Source organism: Chroicocephalus ridibundus, chromosome 15, assembly GCF_963924245.1.
Source record: "Chroicocephalus ridibundus chromosome 15, bChrRid1.1, whole genome shotgun sequence".
Lineage (NCBI taxonomy): Eukaryota > Metazoa > Chordata > Aves > Charadriiformes > Laridae > Chroicocephalus > Chroicocephalus ridibundus.
In genome coordinates this window covers 9,294,668-9,312,009 of record NC_086298.1, presented here as the reverse complement: position 1 = coordinate 9,312,009, position 17,342 = coordinate 9,294,668, and the positions used below count along the sequence as shown (strand labels likewise).

General features: G+C 38.4%; 1 protein-coding gene across 3 annotated transcripts in view; it reads right to left on the bottom strand.

Annotated features, from left to right (window-relative positions):
* TTLL11 (tubulin tyrosine ligase like 11) overlaps window positions 1–17,342 on the bottom strand; it is a 50,689-nt gene that overhangs the window by 17,722 nt on the left and 15,625 nt on the right. For all 3 annotated transcript variants that reach the window (XR_010073402.1, XM_063353109.1, XM_063353111.1), the window contains 3 exons: window positions 15,841–16,416; window positions 15,146–15,241; window positions 14,490–14,608 (listed from right to left, as the gene is read on the bottom strand). Coding sequence is in view for 2 of the 3 variants with exons in the window: in XM_063353109.1 (XP_063209179.1) it covers window positions 14,490–14,608; window positions 15,146–15,241; window positions 15,841–16,416 (791 nt within the window). In the remaining variant the exon portion in view is untranslated. The remainder of the gene's footprint in view (window positions 1–14,489; window positions 14,609–15,145; window positions 15,242–15,840; window positions 16,417–17,342) is intronic.

Sequence of the window (17,342 nt, the reverse complement as noted above, 5' to 3'; positions counted from 1 at the left end):
CTAAACCCCATGGTATTTCTTCTCATGTGGAAATTATTCTTAGAAAGCAGCCACGATTATGCTAGGGTAGAGAAGGAGCTTTACCCTCTCATCCAATGGAGTAGAAAGCAGCAGTGCAATTGCATTTTATCAGCAGTAATCCTCCTATTAAGCAGGTGAACTCTACATACACAAAATAACACTACCGATGATTACACTGCTGTTATATCATGTGGCTTTGTGCTTTCATTTTGTGGCAACCGGGTGCTAGGCAGTTTTATGGCTTTCTAATTTTTTCCAAGACTAGAGACCAATTATTACTTAAAAATAAGCCAATCATCCCTCCTGCTAAAAGATGACTAGCAGCAGAAGTTAAATTATAGAGAACATCACTGCCCCCAATACATTAATTTCTGTCACTCTGTCACTGTAAAAATTTACAGCAGATATAATCTCTTTGAAGGGGGATCAAGTCATAGAAAATACGAGCCTAGTTTTAAATAGAATTTTAATTTTAATGAAAGCTTCAGGGAATGATGTTTATGCTGCTTATCTTTCATACCTGGTGATTAAGTTAATTTATACTTAATGGAAGAGGATATTTCTAATCCCCAGACAGGCTCAGCATCTGTCTGTGACTATGTTTTTGGAAGCCTTAAGCTGCTTGTGATTGATGTAATAAAACCCGGATCCTGCAGAACTGACACCTGAAGGATATCCATAAGAGGGAAAAATGTTATTTTTCTGCTCAATGCATGTGCTCAAGTCAAGCCAAAATCCCAAGCACTTAATTTTGCTGTCCCTTCAAAACCTGCTGTGCACTCCCTCGCCATTATTATGCGAGTACAAACAGGGGAATAAGCAAACAGTTCTCAGATACGGTTATGATCTAATATTCATATTCATTATGTGCAGTATCTGAGAACACGTAACTTTCTGATGGCCTGAAGCTGATGAGAATAATGAAGCTCCCGCGAAAAATCAGAGAAATAACCTCCATTTTTCCTTCACTTCTCTTTCCATGTCTACTTAAGACCGAATGCTAGCAAAATAAATGCTTGCATTTACCCTGTAGTTACAACAGAAAAAAACTCTTGAAAAGGAAATATCTTGCCAGGAAAAGATATAATTTTCAACTTCGTCCCAACAAATCACAGTATTACTGTAGAAGGAAATAAAACAAACAAACAAACAAAAATTGGTATTTCCAGTTGTCGTGTTTATCCATGTTGTTTTAAAGCGACACTCTTGCAGAGAGGAAAGCAGCTACCAGAGATTATTACAAAGCAGCCAGCAATACTATCACACACTGGAAACATCTACAGAAGTTCAAAGCAACAGAGAATGGAGGGAAGTAGTAGTAGAAGGTAAATGGAAGTCAAGTAGCAAAATAAAAACAAACCCCAAAACTGCAGGTTTGAGCGCTTCATCTAAAACTGTTTCTGAAAAGAGGCAAGACAGTGCCCACAGTCGCTCAAATAAGTCTCCCTGGAATAACCAGCATTTACGCATTAACCAATAACACTGGGAACGTGTTAAAGGAGTGCAGTAATATTTAACCTCCAAAACTGTATCAAGTGTCTTGTAAAAATGTCTGACATGCATTGCTATGATTTCCTCAGGCCTAAAACCCCCTTGTTACACTATTTATATACCTTCGTGTTAAATTGTTAGGATAAATTATGGACTTTTCTCTCCAGTAAAGTAATGGAACACTTCTAAAATATTGTCAGTAGAAGCTGGCCCCATTTCGTGGCTCTGTTCTCCGACATACTCGTTCCTCGGCCGCTGACTGGGTCCCTCCCGGCAGAGCCGAGTCCGCGATGGGCAGGGAAAGGTGGCACAGAGTGCGCTGCTCCCCGAAAGCCGAGCCCCGGCTGGGGGCAGCGAACACACGGAACACGGCACCTACCGACCCCCGCACACAGCACGGAGCGGGAATGCACTGAAATTCCCAAGAGAGCACCGTACAGTTTGTTTTACAGATTAGGAACCTGCATTTAAACTCTGGCACTTTCTAGCCACCTAATTAGTCTAAGGAACAATTTCCAGTTAAAGGGCCATGTGAAAATGTCTCATTCCACCAGGAAATTCTTACTTTTCCTTATTCCACCAGGTTTTATCTTGGGGAATCTCTTTCCTATTCACATCTCCCTGTCTTCTACTTCTATGGTCCCTTAGGCTGATTTTGCTTCTCCTCTAAGGATGGTCACACAAACTACATTTTACAGGACATACTTGTTCAGAAACTACCAAGTCTCTAATCCCTCTGGTTTTGAGATCTTTTTGGGAAGGAAAAAGACCCTACATTTTGCTATCCCACTTCAGAGGCTATTTGGGTCAAGAAAAACTTAGCAATTCTTTATCTTATTTTAAAGGATGAAAAAGAATTAAGATCTCAGCAACTTCAGTTGAAAAAAAATTAATGACTGCATGCGAAAATCAACAAAATTAAATTTGCAATGAAAACCAGGATCCTTTCTATCTTCCTCCAAGTATCTTAACAGGCTTGCTCAAACCTGTTGGAAGCAAGAGGGCTTTTTCAAAACAAAGAAACTCTTCAGACTGAAAAGAATATGTTAACCTCATTTTAAAAGTATTATCTCATTTTTAATATTTATAAATATCTAAAAATCATGCAGGAAAAAAATTGCTTCCATTAAAATTCCAATTAATGTTTGAATTGAGCTGACTTTTTTCGGTGCTCGCTCCAAACCATGCATCCAAGTGAGTGAAACCTGCTGGCTGAGACACACTTCGCAGGCAACGGAAAGTACTATCAGTTACTTCAGGCCATCATTAAAAAAAAGAACAGAGTGTATTTTGTTCAAACAAACAGTGCCAAACTCGGGCTCCTGTGTTACAGTACAGGGAAATAATGGTTTGCATCAAATGAAAATACATAAATGAATTGTGGGGTAATTAGATCGTTAAACTTGCTCTGTAATTCACAGCTGCACCGAGATTGACAGCTATATGCTATGAGTTCTCCCATTCTTAGCTGTGACATCTAAATACATTGCAAATAAATAATTCTTAGAAGGCATGTGCATGTAAGAACCTTCTGCTGGTATTCAGGGATATAATCCATGCCTATGCATTAAATTTATTCCATTTGACTGTTACCTCAATAAAACCCTGCTATGTGGCCCAGGAGCCCTACTCCACAGAAATGATTTGTTTCTTTTATTAGTAAGGTGATGTACCTTACTACGCCCTTGGCTGATCGATTTGTTATAACATCATCTAGGTTGCATGAAATCTTATTTTTTTTAAAATCAATTTGTTCATGGGCTGCGCCATTCCTGAGAGAGCACAAAGTACATACTGCAGCTCAGCAGTCACAGGAAGAACTTACAAAGATACACTGGCAACCAAGACAAAGCATTCGAGGCTCACCCCACAGATTTCATGCAATCAAAACTATCACAGTTGGTCGGAGTTTTAGGTAAACGTAACGCACAGATTGTAAAGATGGCAAGGAGACAGGAACGAAATAAGACATTTTTATACCTTATACAAAGATACAACATAGGCATGCTGTATATACGCAATATGTGTTTACGCAAATACACACTATATACACCACAATTTATAGTAAATACGTGTACACTTACTTCATAAAAACTATCTGGTGTGAAGTAATTTAGTATCAGAAGGATTACATAAAATTAGAAGTTCCTGAAATTTACATTGTGGACCAACTGCAAATATTAATTTAGAAGCAGAGTTGCCTCTGTGCAGCACAAACATACATTTAAGAAGGTAAAAGGGGGAAAATGTCAAATTAAGTAAACATCCTTAATTTTAGACAGGGAGATTAGCTGACGTTCTGAATATCAAATTTCATTCAAGAGGTATTTAACTGCAGGTTAATAACGGAAATTGTGCCCTCTACGAAAGCCATGAAAAAGCTGTCTACTGAGGAGTGCGGCTGAACCACTGCTCCCGCAGGGACCAAGACGGCAGCCAAACACCAGATTATGTCAGCAAGCTACAGGGGAGCAGAGGTGAAGATTATTTCGCTGATAACAGAAACTCAGCTCAAGCGATTAGCATATTGAAGTGTCAGGGAAAACACAATTTGCACTCAAGCCTAACTGCTAATCACCTTCCCTGTATGAACATGCAAATTCAGTGAGGGCACTCGGATGCTGCCTCTGCCCCGTACTTTAAGACAGAGAGGAAGAATGTGTTTTTAACTTCAATCCGCAACAGCTTTCTTGTGTTGAAAAGTAAAAGAGGAAATTATAGCAAATCCACAGAAAGAAGACTTTAAAGAATTAAGCAGTTTCCTTAACAAAGGAAACAAATGCCCATTTTCCTCTTCTTTTCTGCACTAGGCAGGCTGCGATTAATGCAGTCTAGCAGAGGAAGAGAGGAGATGGCATTTGTAGAATGAGTACAGAAGACAGAGAATAAACTTTCTTTCTTTCCCTACAAGAGAAACAAATTAGATTCCAATTAAATCAAGTTTATAAGCGGAAAGTTACTCCCTTATGCAGAGTGCTGCTAAACAGCCTGTTTTCCCGTTAGACACAGTTTTCCTCTGCCCTGGAACTCTCTTCCATGGATTCACCATGCACAATTACATTTGTTTAGCTTTTGCTACATGACAGTTTTTCAACTTAAGAGTTAGTCCAGATTAACACTCTTTGACAAAATGCATCGCACTTTCCGGGCTGGCTGGATGCCTGGATCACTGAGGCAGATAAGCCCAAAACCACCTAAGCCAAGTATTGAAAATTAGTTGGAAATTAAGCCCTTGTTCAACACAAAACCACTAACCCCTTTCAGGCTGAAAAGATGTCAGCCTTGAAGGCTACATACGAGAAGACCTGAATGGTGGAATAACATCTAAGAACATCATGGCCTTTTTTACCGTATTCTTTTTGCCGTATTCTTTTACCTCTGAGGTAAAAGGAAAAGGTGAATGGCCTTAACAACTACAGTAATTTCACTCTCCCAAAGGTATGGAGAGCTAACTCCACAAAACACTTAAGTATGCACTTCAGTATTTGATTAATAAGGTCAAAATTGCTATTTATTTTATATCCTACCCAATGTAACCTGAACAAATTTCTGACAATGCTTAATCTGAATTTTCACTGGTTTCAGCTGAAGTTTGCCATCAGCAATGGCTGGATCCAGCAAATATCTGTCATGCAACAAAGCTCCCAGGGACGCTTTGAAGTACTGCTGAGTTTTTGTTTAAAAAGAAAAAAGAAAAGCAACCAAACAACACAACACAACAGCAGCTTGCTTTGTTAGAACTCAGTGAAAGCAGGAGCAGACACCAAAGGAGCTCCAAGATCCACGCTGTCCGTTAGGGAACCGGGCTGGAGCAGCCGCCGAGCGCGGGAAGCCTGGCTGCCGGGCTGCTTATTCCGGCTGGGGGAAGTCACTGGGACTCCTCCTGCCCCAGTCATTTCTGCTGGTTCTGAGGGATGCAAAACACAGCGTGCCTTAAGCCAGATTCTATTACCATTAAGACTCACTTAAAATCTCTAATCAAATAACTGAATTCAAAGATGTATTTAGACCCACAGCCTCCACGTTCATTTTTATGCAATTCGGAAGGAGAACAAGAGGCCACCCCACTTAATTCCTGACCTCCCGCTTCTTGGGCAGCCCTTGACGGTCCCAGCAAGTGTTGTGGCTGCACTACGAAGGCTAGAGGAGAGCGACATATTCTGATAAAACCTTCCTTGTCTCTGTGTGTTATCACGAAGGTTTTCTTTTCATTTAAAAATCATCGTAAGAGAAAAGAAAGCAAGACGACTTCTTAATGATCAACTTAAAATGTAAAACAGTGTGAATATCTAAGAGATGTAATTGCTATAGCACATTTTGATTTATTTGAATGTTTGGAAAGTTCAGGTTTTATGGAAACGTTCTTGACGGGTCACATTGCTGAGCTTATTCTCAATCCTTCCTCTATTGCTCACTAGAAATTTTAGAGAGCAAAAAGAAAGAAGAGAGATATGAATAAAAATGTAATTAGATTAGCTGCATCTCAAAACATTGTGATTCAAGTCTAATTGGATAAACTGGTCTCCGTTTGCAATTTGATAACATAAAACCAGACTTTGGTTCACACCAGCGCTAAGGGCACTGCAGCACGCCAATTACTGCAAAAGCACACGACGGGTTTGGACCAATTAATTTCACAGTGCCAAAAATGAAACCTTTTAAAATTCTGCAACCCGTATCAATTCTTGCCCATTAAAATTTTTAAATGAACTGGGCCTGTCACCAGCTTGCTTGCTTAGTACATTCTAAGCGCTTCCAGCTGTCCCTCAATATGGGGTCATTTCAAGAGATTCAAAATTAGACAATTCACTTTATGTGGAAGTTAAAATAGTCTTTACATTCAAGATGTTAGTGCTTAGAATACAATATACTTGCAAAACTGGACTATGAATAACAGCACTTTTTGCAGTGGTGAAGGTTAAAATGGGACTAATCGTAAATTAATCTGTTAGCAAGCATGGGGTTATTTAGTGCTGTGTTTATGGAATATCATTGGAATGCACACAAGTTCTCTATTTTATTAGCAAAGGACTGTAAAAATGAGAAGACGAAAACAACACTAAAGAATGACATTGAGAAAAAGTCTTTTTCAAATCCTAATATCCTGAATATTCAAATAGCACACCACGCACCAAGGTACTATATTGCATAGAAAATGCAATGACTCTGAGCACTCTGTATGGCAGAAAGGAAAAGATAGAGAGATCACTAATGACAATCAGGTTAGCAAAATGTGAACAACCACCAGGGATATTTACTGAAGAGTGTAGAATTGGACCTAGAGTCTTCCAGAGAAGAAATCCGAAGCTTTTCTATAATGTTTTTATATAACAACAATATATAAACTGACCTCCTATACTACTAAGCATAATAACAGGCCATATCCTGCACACTATTAATTTATAACGCCTGGCAATGCAGGGGGGAAGCAAGGCAACATCCTCTTTTCACAGAATGAAAGTGGTAGCAGAAGGAAAATGTTTTGTCTAAAGGTCACCGAGTAAACTGGCTGAATTGGGAACAGAAATTGCATCTTTTATGTCTAGTCCAGAGTTATTTTCACAAAACCAACTTTTCCTGTAATGGTTTGACAGAGAAAAACATTGAAGTGAATTACTGAATTCCTACTGTACCTACGCTAGGGATATGGTTTTAGCTATTTTTTAAGAAACATTGTCATTGCTTATGTATTTATGCATTTTTAGTCAATTAAAACACTTCATATTACATGTGATATAGAGCCACTTACAAACTAAAAGATCTGACCTTCTTTCCATCAGCAGACTTTATTTTCTTTTCTACGTTAGGACTGCTGCCACAGCACATTCAAATTATTTGCCACTGTTCTGTACTCAGTATTGTATTTTCTCCTGTTGCAGAAAACACTCTTGTAGTGCTTTCTTCCAAGTGGCTCTTAAAACCAACATAGAATTATTCTGTGAGTCAAGCACCACCAGATCCTTCCCCTCCCTTCAGGCAGCTCATAGAATTGCCAACAGGGCCTGTCCTAATCAATAGGAGAAAGGTTAAAAGCTTTTAAGGATGAAGCAGATAAATAATTGTAAAAGCAAGAGCAGAGGGCAAAGATCAAGGCACCGATAACATTTGCTTCACAAAACTGAATGGAGTAGTTGAGGTTAGTTTTTCTTGAGCAAGATGAGAAACAGCAGTAGGAATAAATACTCCCCAACTACAGAAAAACCAAGTTAACGTTTCACTAATCTGAGCTGAAGTAACACTGACAAATATCACATCTAAAATTCTCCCTCACATGTATAACTCCTCAAAAGCTGCATGGGTTAATGTAACAGACAAGAATTGATACTGAAGTTGGCAGATTGCCTGATGAAGGAATAAACCAAAAAGCCCTGTAGGAAAGAGAAAGGGGCTAATTCAATGTACTTTCAAAGGGCTTTGGCAGAATGATCCTGAATATGAATGCTGGGTCATTTTGACTGATGGAGAAAAAAATTGTGTCGCCTCCAAAATGAACCACAGCAGAGAGATCAATCTCAAGAAAGCCACACATATGAGTTTATACACTCTCCAGCAGGAATAAGGCTTGGAATGAAGAGGTGGTGCTTGAGAAGCATCTGAATAGCTGAAAACCTGACCAGACTTCCAAGTGATAGCAAAGGGATGCAGGAATCAACCTAAACCTCTAGCAGTCAGCTCATACAGTCAATTAGCAAATGAAAGCCAAAATACTGATGCTACCCCAAGCTAGGTTTATTACATGCTTATTTTTATAAGCACTAAACTCACCCCGCATAATGCAAAAGGCACTGACAGCCCTTAGTAATGAATCCCTGTGAAACATAATACAGTTACTCACAGAAGCCGAAACTAAGATACATTACAACAACAGTCATTATTTCCTGATCTGTGATAGCTGCAACACCAGAATTCTCCCATTCAGTCTCTCCGTATGTTTATGCACTGAGTTTCTGACCCTCTTAAACCACCCCTGCCACGCAATCATAACCTTAGACTACGGATAGCGAGATAAACACAGTAATCAATGGCAAGAATGACTTTATCATCATCAAAATCTAGGATAATCATACTCTCGAGATGTCTTTGCACAGTGCATTTTCATATTTCCATTAAACATGACACAAACATCAGGGGAGGTTATGAAACTGAATAAAAAAAAATCTGGAAAATAAATGTAATGCAGCCGCACAGGTGATTTCCTGACTTTTTTTTCTTTCCCTAAGGAAGTGCAAAATTGCTCCTCAATATCAATAAATTAAGAATAGCATTAGGATTTGGAAAGTGCCTTTGAAACATACAGAAGAGAAGCATTACTGAAAGGCCTGTTTCAGTAAAGGCCCACATTCCTCCTGCAGTGTGGCAGCGAAGGTTAGAGCCGTGGGTCACTAGCGCAGCAGGGGACACCTCCTGAGGAAGCTGCCACTTTAACATAAGTCAGAATTATGATGGAAAGTACATGAGTAGAATGTCCAGAAATTAATTCATGTTTTCATTTAATGCAGATCACATATTCACCTCCTAGAAACAATTAATTTTCTCCTGTATCAGAGAAAGAAATCATTTAAAGTGAGAAAGACGCGTAAACCACACAGCAGAAAAAAACCAAACCATCTTGTTTCGTGCAAGAAAAGAGCAAGATCTTTTGTGTAGTAAGTTCTACAAAACCTTGACTGGAATTTCTTCCTAACTACACCACACTTCGAGATAAAAAGTCAAACTGACATACATTAATATTTACAGGGTGCTCTCCCAACAGTGACATTAGCCAGTGGTTGCATGCTGATCTTGCAAAAATTTGTGAGAGACCACATTGGGGTTCCTCCTGCTCAGAAAAATTAGTTAATCATATTTGACATTTGCTAGAGCCACAGAAGCCAGAGAAGAGAATCATACCTGACATATTTTAAAAAGAAGAAAAAAATAATCAGACATCACAAATAAATTTCAAGGCTACATTCAAATAGAAAAACACTGAAGTGATACGTACGGAGAATAGCACCCAAGAAGTGATAAATTAGCAATGAAACAGCAATACCATAATAGGTAATAAAACAAAAGCACTCTTTGTGGGCACAATGAATTGATTGTTTTTGTAACAGCCATAGATTAAATTACATTTCATTTCCAAAGTGTTTCAATTCTTTCTTCTGTCAATGGCTATTTCAGTGCTGAATAAAAGTCATTATTTTACTTAGGGGGCTGCACCTTCATCATCTCTAGCAAGTAAAAAGCAGATTTTATTCCATGAGCAACTCATATTTCTAATGACAAGCAATGTCATAATACTATGCTTTCTTTGTCAAAAGAATGAAATGTTTATTTTCTGCCTTGAAATATGTAAGAAACCAGGCACGTAAATGCAAGAGATCATACTGGGACACAGAATAAACAACAGCAACAAAGACAAAAAGAAGTCTCTTATTATCACTGGATTAATTAGCATTAATAAACTAGGGCACAAATATTTTTGACAGGACAGGAAAGCAGGTCATTAGCATTGATGAGATGATATAAATGATCTTCCCAAGACATTTAGAGCAGACCTGCTCCAAATGATACTCACGGCTGGCAATTATGCCACCAGTCAAATAGTTTACATCTAACAGCCAGCGGAGAATATACAGTATTTGCACACAAGACTCAGGCTCCTATTTGCTCCTCAAATCTAATACAATTTTAAGAAGAATAAATCGCTAATAATTACACAAACACTGAAACTAAAACCTTTTAACACTATAAAGATTCAAAGTTAGGCACAAAAAAAAAAGAGAAGTTTGCGAAGCCTTTTAAAATGGATTTTCTGTTGGAGGCACAACATAAACAATGATTTGCATCAGTGATTATCTTAATTAAACTGCTGTTTACATAAGTAACGTTGATTTACTTTAAATGTTGTTCGGTGTCATTAGACCGTTCATGTGATTGTGCGAATTTCCTTTAGCTGAAGTCTTCTCCCACCTCCAGCAGGCTGGGAACAGCCCCTCTGCTGCAAGTAAATCTGGAGTAAAGTTAATGCCATACAAGCTTTATCTGAGTGTCTTTGTAGAAACACGGAGCACAGTTCACCCCGTTACCCTGTGACAGGGATTTCACTCTTCCATTCGGGTGTAGCCCAGCTTTCTGACCATGTTGCTTATGACAGACTTGGATAAAACTGCATACTGTCATCCTCTGAAGGGCCATGTGCCACCTCTGCTAGACAATGCTTTGAATACGTTAAGTAAAAAGAAACTACGTTCCCTCACCCTCTTTTTCTTTTTTTTTTTTTACATTAGATTTCTCGCTCGAGGAAGAAAGCTCCCTCCTCATGACACAGTGACCAGCTGGCTAATCTGGTACTGAAGGTCACTAGATGATAAATTCAAGTCAAAAGAGCTACCATTGGTGAAAAAAATGTAAGCTGGAAAAACCACTGTGATAATTCCGAAATTAGCAGTGACAGATGTTCAGAACAGAAATCAAGATTACTGGCCAGCACTACCCCCTGAATTCACCCTGTAGAAATGCTAGCAGAAAGTAAGCTTTGTTTGATAATATTTAACAGATTTACAGAGGAGTTTAAAATCCTGTCTTTCCAAGAAAACAGCTCCATCACAAATGATTGTGTTTTTTCCAGCATGTCATCAGCTGGATGATTGCAATGATCTGCTTAAGCCTTAAAATCCATGAGAACAGCACTGCCACGCAAACAAAAGCACGGAGTTAGTATCTTCCATATTATTTTATTAACTGTCTTAATTTCTTAATGATGAGTGAAACTTGAGTTCCAAAATTAAGGATGCCTAAGGAAAGCAGGACTAGTCTAGAAACCAAAGCTAGGGCAAAAAAGGCTCTACATTTTGACTCCTGCAAAATTCCACTGGGGGGAGGGGTGAGAAATCAGAACCCCTCTTTTTATAACCATGCATTTTTAGATGTATTTTTTTTTTTTTAGAAGAGAAAAAAAGTAAAACGCAACACACAACATGTAGTTGATCATCTGCCGCCTTTAATTGCAGAAAGAGGTACCCAGGCTCTACTTGGTCAGGCAGAGCCAGACACCACTCACCCTCTGGGTTACAGAATGGCTTGAAAACGGTCTAACACAGTAACCTGCAGAGCTGCGTTCAGAGGCTCCTCGAGAGGCTGCGAGCCCTTGATGTGCATCTTCACCCTGCAGAGCAGAACACGCCTCCAAATCTCTCTTAGTGGTTACTTGGAAACTCGTCTGTCATCAGACTTTGGCTACAATTGCGCTAGCGTAGAGGACTCGGAAGCAGCAAAGAAGTAAATGCAGCAAAGCAGGATAACGCCTTTATAGGGATACCTACGGCCTTCAGGATGTCGACATGCAGAACACGTCCTGGGCGTAGGAGGCACACGGGATTTGTCCGGCAGGGCTTGCCTAACAGCAGGGAGAAGCAGGTACCCACCCTGCCCATCCCTCCCAAAAGCTCACAAGTGCCCGTGTCACTTTTTATTCTATTTTAATTCCTTAAGTTCTTTGCATCACAGAATAACACAAAGCCTTCCCTTATCTCTACAACAGAAGATATTTCCTCTATGAAAAATAAAAAAAAAAAAAAAATCTTTGCATGAATTTAAAGTTTCTGTTTAAACATGTTACATGCACAAAATATTAAGTACATACCTCAGTACTTAAATGGCCAGGACAAATTCTTAACACTAAGAAAAGATCAGTCATACTGTGGAACAATAGCCACTAAGTGTACTGAAGTGTGTTCATTTGAACTTCTATCACTGCAGATTTCCAATGACTAATTATTGGCAGTGCCAAGATAATTACTAGGGAGTGGTGCATGTGAAGCCTACAATTGTGTTGGAAAAACTGAGAGATACATATGGCATGACAAACTGATCCTATTCAACTTAACTTTTATTCCAATATTATGCGCCACATGAAATGAAGGAGGAAAAAAATAATCAAAACTTCATAAAGATATGGAAAAATTAAACTAAAAAAATTTCTGAGCTATTAATCTTTCCTGATAATTAAGTCATTCAGGATGACTTCTAAAACTCACTTTCATTTAGATGCTTCATTTGTTTTAATCTGGGAGATAATTAGAAGGAAATCAAATCCATCTCCATAGCAGAATATTTACCTGAGATGCAGCACAGACGTCTCAGTATTTCCCCTGTGTGTTCAAACTCAGTGTTATACATACCATTAAAACTTTACTTAGATTAATGTCCATTACTTAATCAGCATCAAAACTAAAGTCTGCAATATTTGCAACTGGTTAGCTGTCAGAACAGGAATTCTTTCAGATTTTTTTTTCTATTAATTGGCCAAATTTTGCACACACCGTGCCCAGTTCAATAAAAAGTACCTGAAGTAGGAGTAAATCTCAACTGAATGGGTGGGCAGTTGTCCCACGTGAGTTCCTGGATATCCACACAAAACGTTATCAGAATATTGCCATCAGAATATTGCCCTTTGCAGCAAGAAATAGGATTGACTTATGGTGAAGACATGCAGACATTCATCAACAAGATGCTCCGTTAACCAGATTATCCGGAAAAAAAGCTGTATCATTGATGGATTCTTGCTGCGAAGAGCCAATGGTTTATCTCATCACCAACTAATCGTGTTATGAATTATTTAGTACTCAAAATGTATCAGAGAAGAATCCTCAATTGAATAAGCATTCCACACACACCAGCGTTCTCCATGAATTTATTTCTAATTATCATTTGCCTTTTTTCCGTATCTAATATGTAGTTAATGAATGCCTGACATAACTTCAGCATATAAAAAAAGACATGACTAGTTACATAATTACAGGTTAAAAAATGATCTTTTTTCAGCTCCATGCACTGAAATCATCTTAAGGGTGAAGGTTAAGGACTGGCAACACACAGTACAGGCTGCTTTGCAAGACACCGTATACTGACCACACCAACCGCTGTGTGTGGCACTGCCTCTGAAAGACTTTGATCTTATAATAATATTACAGTAATACACAGCTTCTAAGTATTATCAGTCATGTCTTGTTCATGGGACTGCATACAAAAGGACAGCAAATTTGCACTTGAAATCATCATAGAACATGAATAACATATGTAAGATTGCCACTAAGTGCCAAGAGAAGAACAAAATCGATATTCTAGTAGGGAGGCAGGCCTTTAAGCAAGAATTTCTAGGGACAAAAACAAATAATAAAATCTCCCTTTCATGTTTCCAAGGAACTGCTTAAAATGAGGTGTTTCATCAAAAAAAGAAGACATTTCTCTCAGCCTGATCCCACCACAAGCATTTCCGTGCAACCTGCTTCAGGCAGTTTGTCTCGTTTCTAGATCATAGATTTAACTATGTTTATTATCACAGATCAAGGAAGCATTTTCTAAATACAATATTCATACTATCAGCTCCAATGGGGTGATTAATTCAGAGTAATTTGTGACTTTCAAGCAAATTAATACACAAATTACTACTCATGACTGATTTGAATTAAAAAAAGAAGCCTCAAGTAAAGGCACAAATAAATAAATCTGAGTGACTAATTTTTTTTGCTCCAGTTCTGAATCAAAGGTAAGATATTGCAGGGGAACTGATAAAGCCTGATTTTCTATCAGTTTGATAGTAAATTCCTTTTCAGTTCCTTGAGCTGGAGCACTCGCGTGGCTCCTTCCACACTTCCACCATTCCTACAAGAAAGCAGCAGGCAAAGCAGTCGGTGCCGAGCTGCGAGGGTGCCGTTTGGTGGACTTGCTGCTACCAAACAGAAAGGAGAACAGGTTGGGTTTTTTTCCCCTGAACTTCCCCTGGCAGATCCACAAATCCAAGTACTCTTTTTGTACCACGCCACCAATGAATATCCTCCAAGCTTTTTTGGAGAGAGTTAACACTGTGGAAGCAAAAGAAGTCCCACAGACAGACAGTTGGGAACTCATCATCCTAGATAAACTAACGTAATTGGGAAAAAAACCCACTTTTATAATTATTTGCAAAAAACAAAGAAAGTCAACACACTTACTGGACATCTTTTCTCTTTTTTTTCTGAGGATCCACAAGCCGAAGAGTGTCTCTGATAACAGCTACTTTCACTTCTTCATCAACGGGGCTTGGGACATTTTCGAATACTCCAGGAGAAAGCTTTAAATTACAATTGGGGATACAATTATTCAGTACAGAACTAAGGATTATTTATTCCACGTTTACTCACACTTCATGCATGTCATATATGTTTTAAATACACAATGATAAATTACAAAATACTTCTTAAAGAATACACAAATACCTTAGCATTTTCAGTATGATACTATAACAATTTTTGGCAAGTTTCTCTAGTAAACTGAAATATTGAAAAAAGATTGTTGCCAACGTTACCATTTATATGATATATACAAACATGAAAAAAAATATTAGCAATCCCCTAAACACAATTAAGTCAACTGCAGGGGATGATGAATAAATGTGTTTATGACAAAGATGATGCAGAGCTTTCACAATTCCAATAAGTCATATTTCCAGTGTATAAGATTAGCAATGATTTCCAAGCAGAAAATTACAGAGAACCTTGGAGGTTTCATATTAGCAGACAGCTTTCATCTTTCAAACAAGGAAAAAAGACCAGAAAACCAAACCTAAACAATTTCATCCCAATATCACTATCATGTCGAAAGGTCTTACCTCTTGCTCGTGTTCTATTCTCATGCTGGGGTTTGCATTTACTTCTAGTAACATGGGCTTCAAGTTTTTCATCAGGAGAATGTCAAACCCTAAAATCTGTGCAAAACAAGCAATGTGTTACTTCAGTTCTACTCAGTGTTCCTCTAGAGAATGCAATGGCCAGCCCTATGTCAACATTCAGGAGACAGAAACATTTGAGGGACAAAAAAGAAATAACTGAGAAACATGCTATATTGCTGAATAATTACTGAAACCATTTGTCTTTGATACTAACAGCTCCTTTCACACTATCCCCATCTCCAAACACTGCATCTGTCAACATGGAATCTTAGCACCTGTGGGTCTCAAAATTCCATCATCATTGCTGCATTAGGAAGCTGCAAAGCTTCATAGTCATAACATCTAGAAGATGGAAACTGTAGCAAATACTGCTACTAATGATTGATACCCCTTCAAAATTCTCCGTATATGTTTATGGCAAGTAGTAACACAGGTCAGGAGACACATTTGTAAAGTGAAACTTGGGTGAGGAGATGCTAAGTTCTGAGCTCGCACAATGCTATTCAGTGGATGGACTCCATCCAACCAGTGATCAATAACATAACGAGAGAACGCTTTTAGAAAAGGAATTAAACATCCAGAAAATTAATCAATGCATAGAAATAATGGCATTCCAGGCAGAAATTCCAACATACCTGGAAGCAAGTTGGCCCAGGCTTTCCTGCTGGTATGTCAGACTGATAGTAAACTTTCAGTTCTGGTGTCAGTGCAATAATTGTTTTAATCACCAGTGAAATGATATCTGACCACAGCTTTTTGACATCAGCTCCTCTGGAAGACAGTCTGCACAGAATGCTTGAAAAAGTCCTCTTGCTGCCAGTGTTTACATTGTCAGAATGGATGAAATTCCCACTATGGATATTTAGTGAATAGTTGGTTAAGTGCATAAAAACCTGGTGCAAATTTTTTAGAGTGGGTTCTTGATAGGGCTCTGTACAAAATCTAGAAAGTCCATCTTTGGCTATATAAATTTCTAAGGGTTCTAAAGATTTCAGTAAGACATAAAGACGAATGTCAAATTTCAGTTTGTCAACAAGCAGTGGTTTGCAAATATATTCCTGCACCACAGCTGGCCGGCTCTGGATGCTTCCCGTCAGTCTGATGTCACTCGGGTCTTTAATGAGGTAGATTCCATCTCCCTGGCACCCTCCATCAGGTTTTACAATAAAAGTGGGCTTCCAGGACGGATCGCTGTCTTTCATCATACGAACCTAGAAGGAAAAGAATTACACTGAAAGACACTAATTGGGCGGGGGGGAAGAAGGGCTGATACTATGAAAGCCAACAAATTGCATTTGTAAGCAAAAATAAATAAAAATAACATGATCACATCACTAAGAGTAGTAAACACCGTGCAAAAAAGGTAGAAGATAAACAGTGCTGACAAGCACAAAGACAAACAAAAAAGCATGAGTAGGGACTTACTAGTGCAGATAAAAGTCAATTTATTTAACGAGCTGTTCTATACATGATTCCAGGAACTTAATGTTATGTACCAATTTACAGGATGAAATGCTGTATATCTCATGAGGTCCATTTTATCAGTCTCTAATGCATATGCAACGGCAAAGTTAAACTTCCATGCTACATTTTGAACTACCACTGACAAAGATAATCATTAACCTAAGGAAAGGCACCTTATTTTTTGAGGTATAAATGCAGACAAACAACATTGGGAGAAGGAAAGAAAACGTAAAAATTTGGCACTGATAATACCTTTTTCTACCAGCGAATATTTTTCACAATCAGATAACCAGTGTTAGTAAAACCAGGGAATACTGAGCCACGTACAGATTTTATACAAATACCACAAATTTACTAAACAACGCATAGATTTTATGCCTCAATTGCTACCTACCACCATTCTCTAAAATTAAGGTCTTTCTACTAGTTTATACCAGAACTTCCCTCAGGCCTGGCATGCAATTACTACCTTTCTACCCACTGCAAGGTGAAAAATATTCTACCCTGATTTCAACAGCTCTTCTCGTTTGCTTTGATTTGTATTGGGAAGATCTATTCATGGCACATGACAATTCAGATGCTTTCTTTAGATGTACCTTATGTGAAATCAGGAAAATGAGGAAAGAATTTGATGGTGTTTTGTACCAAATCAAAACGTTTGGATGAATTTACA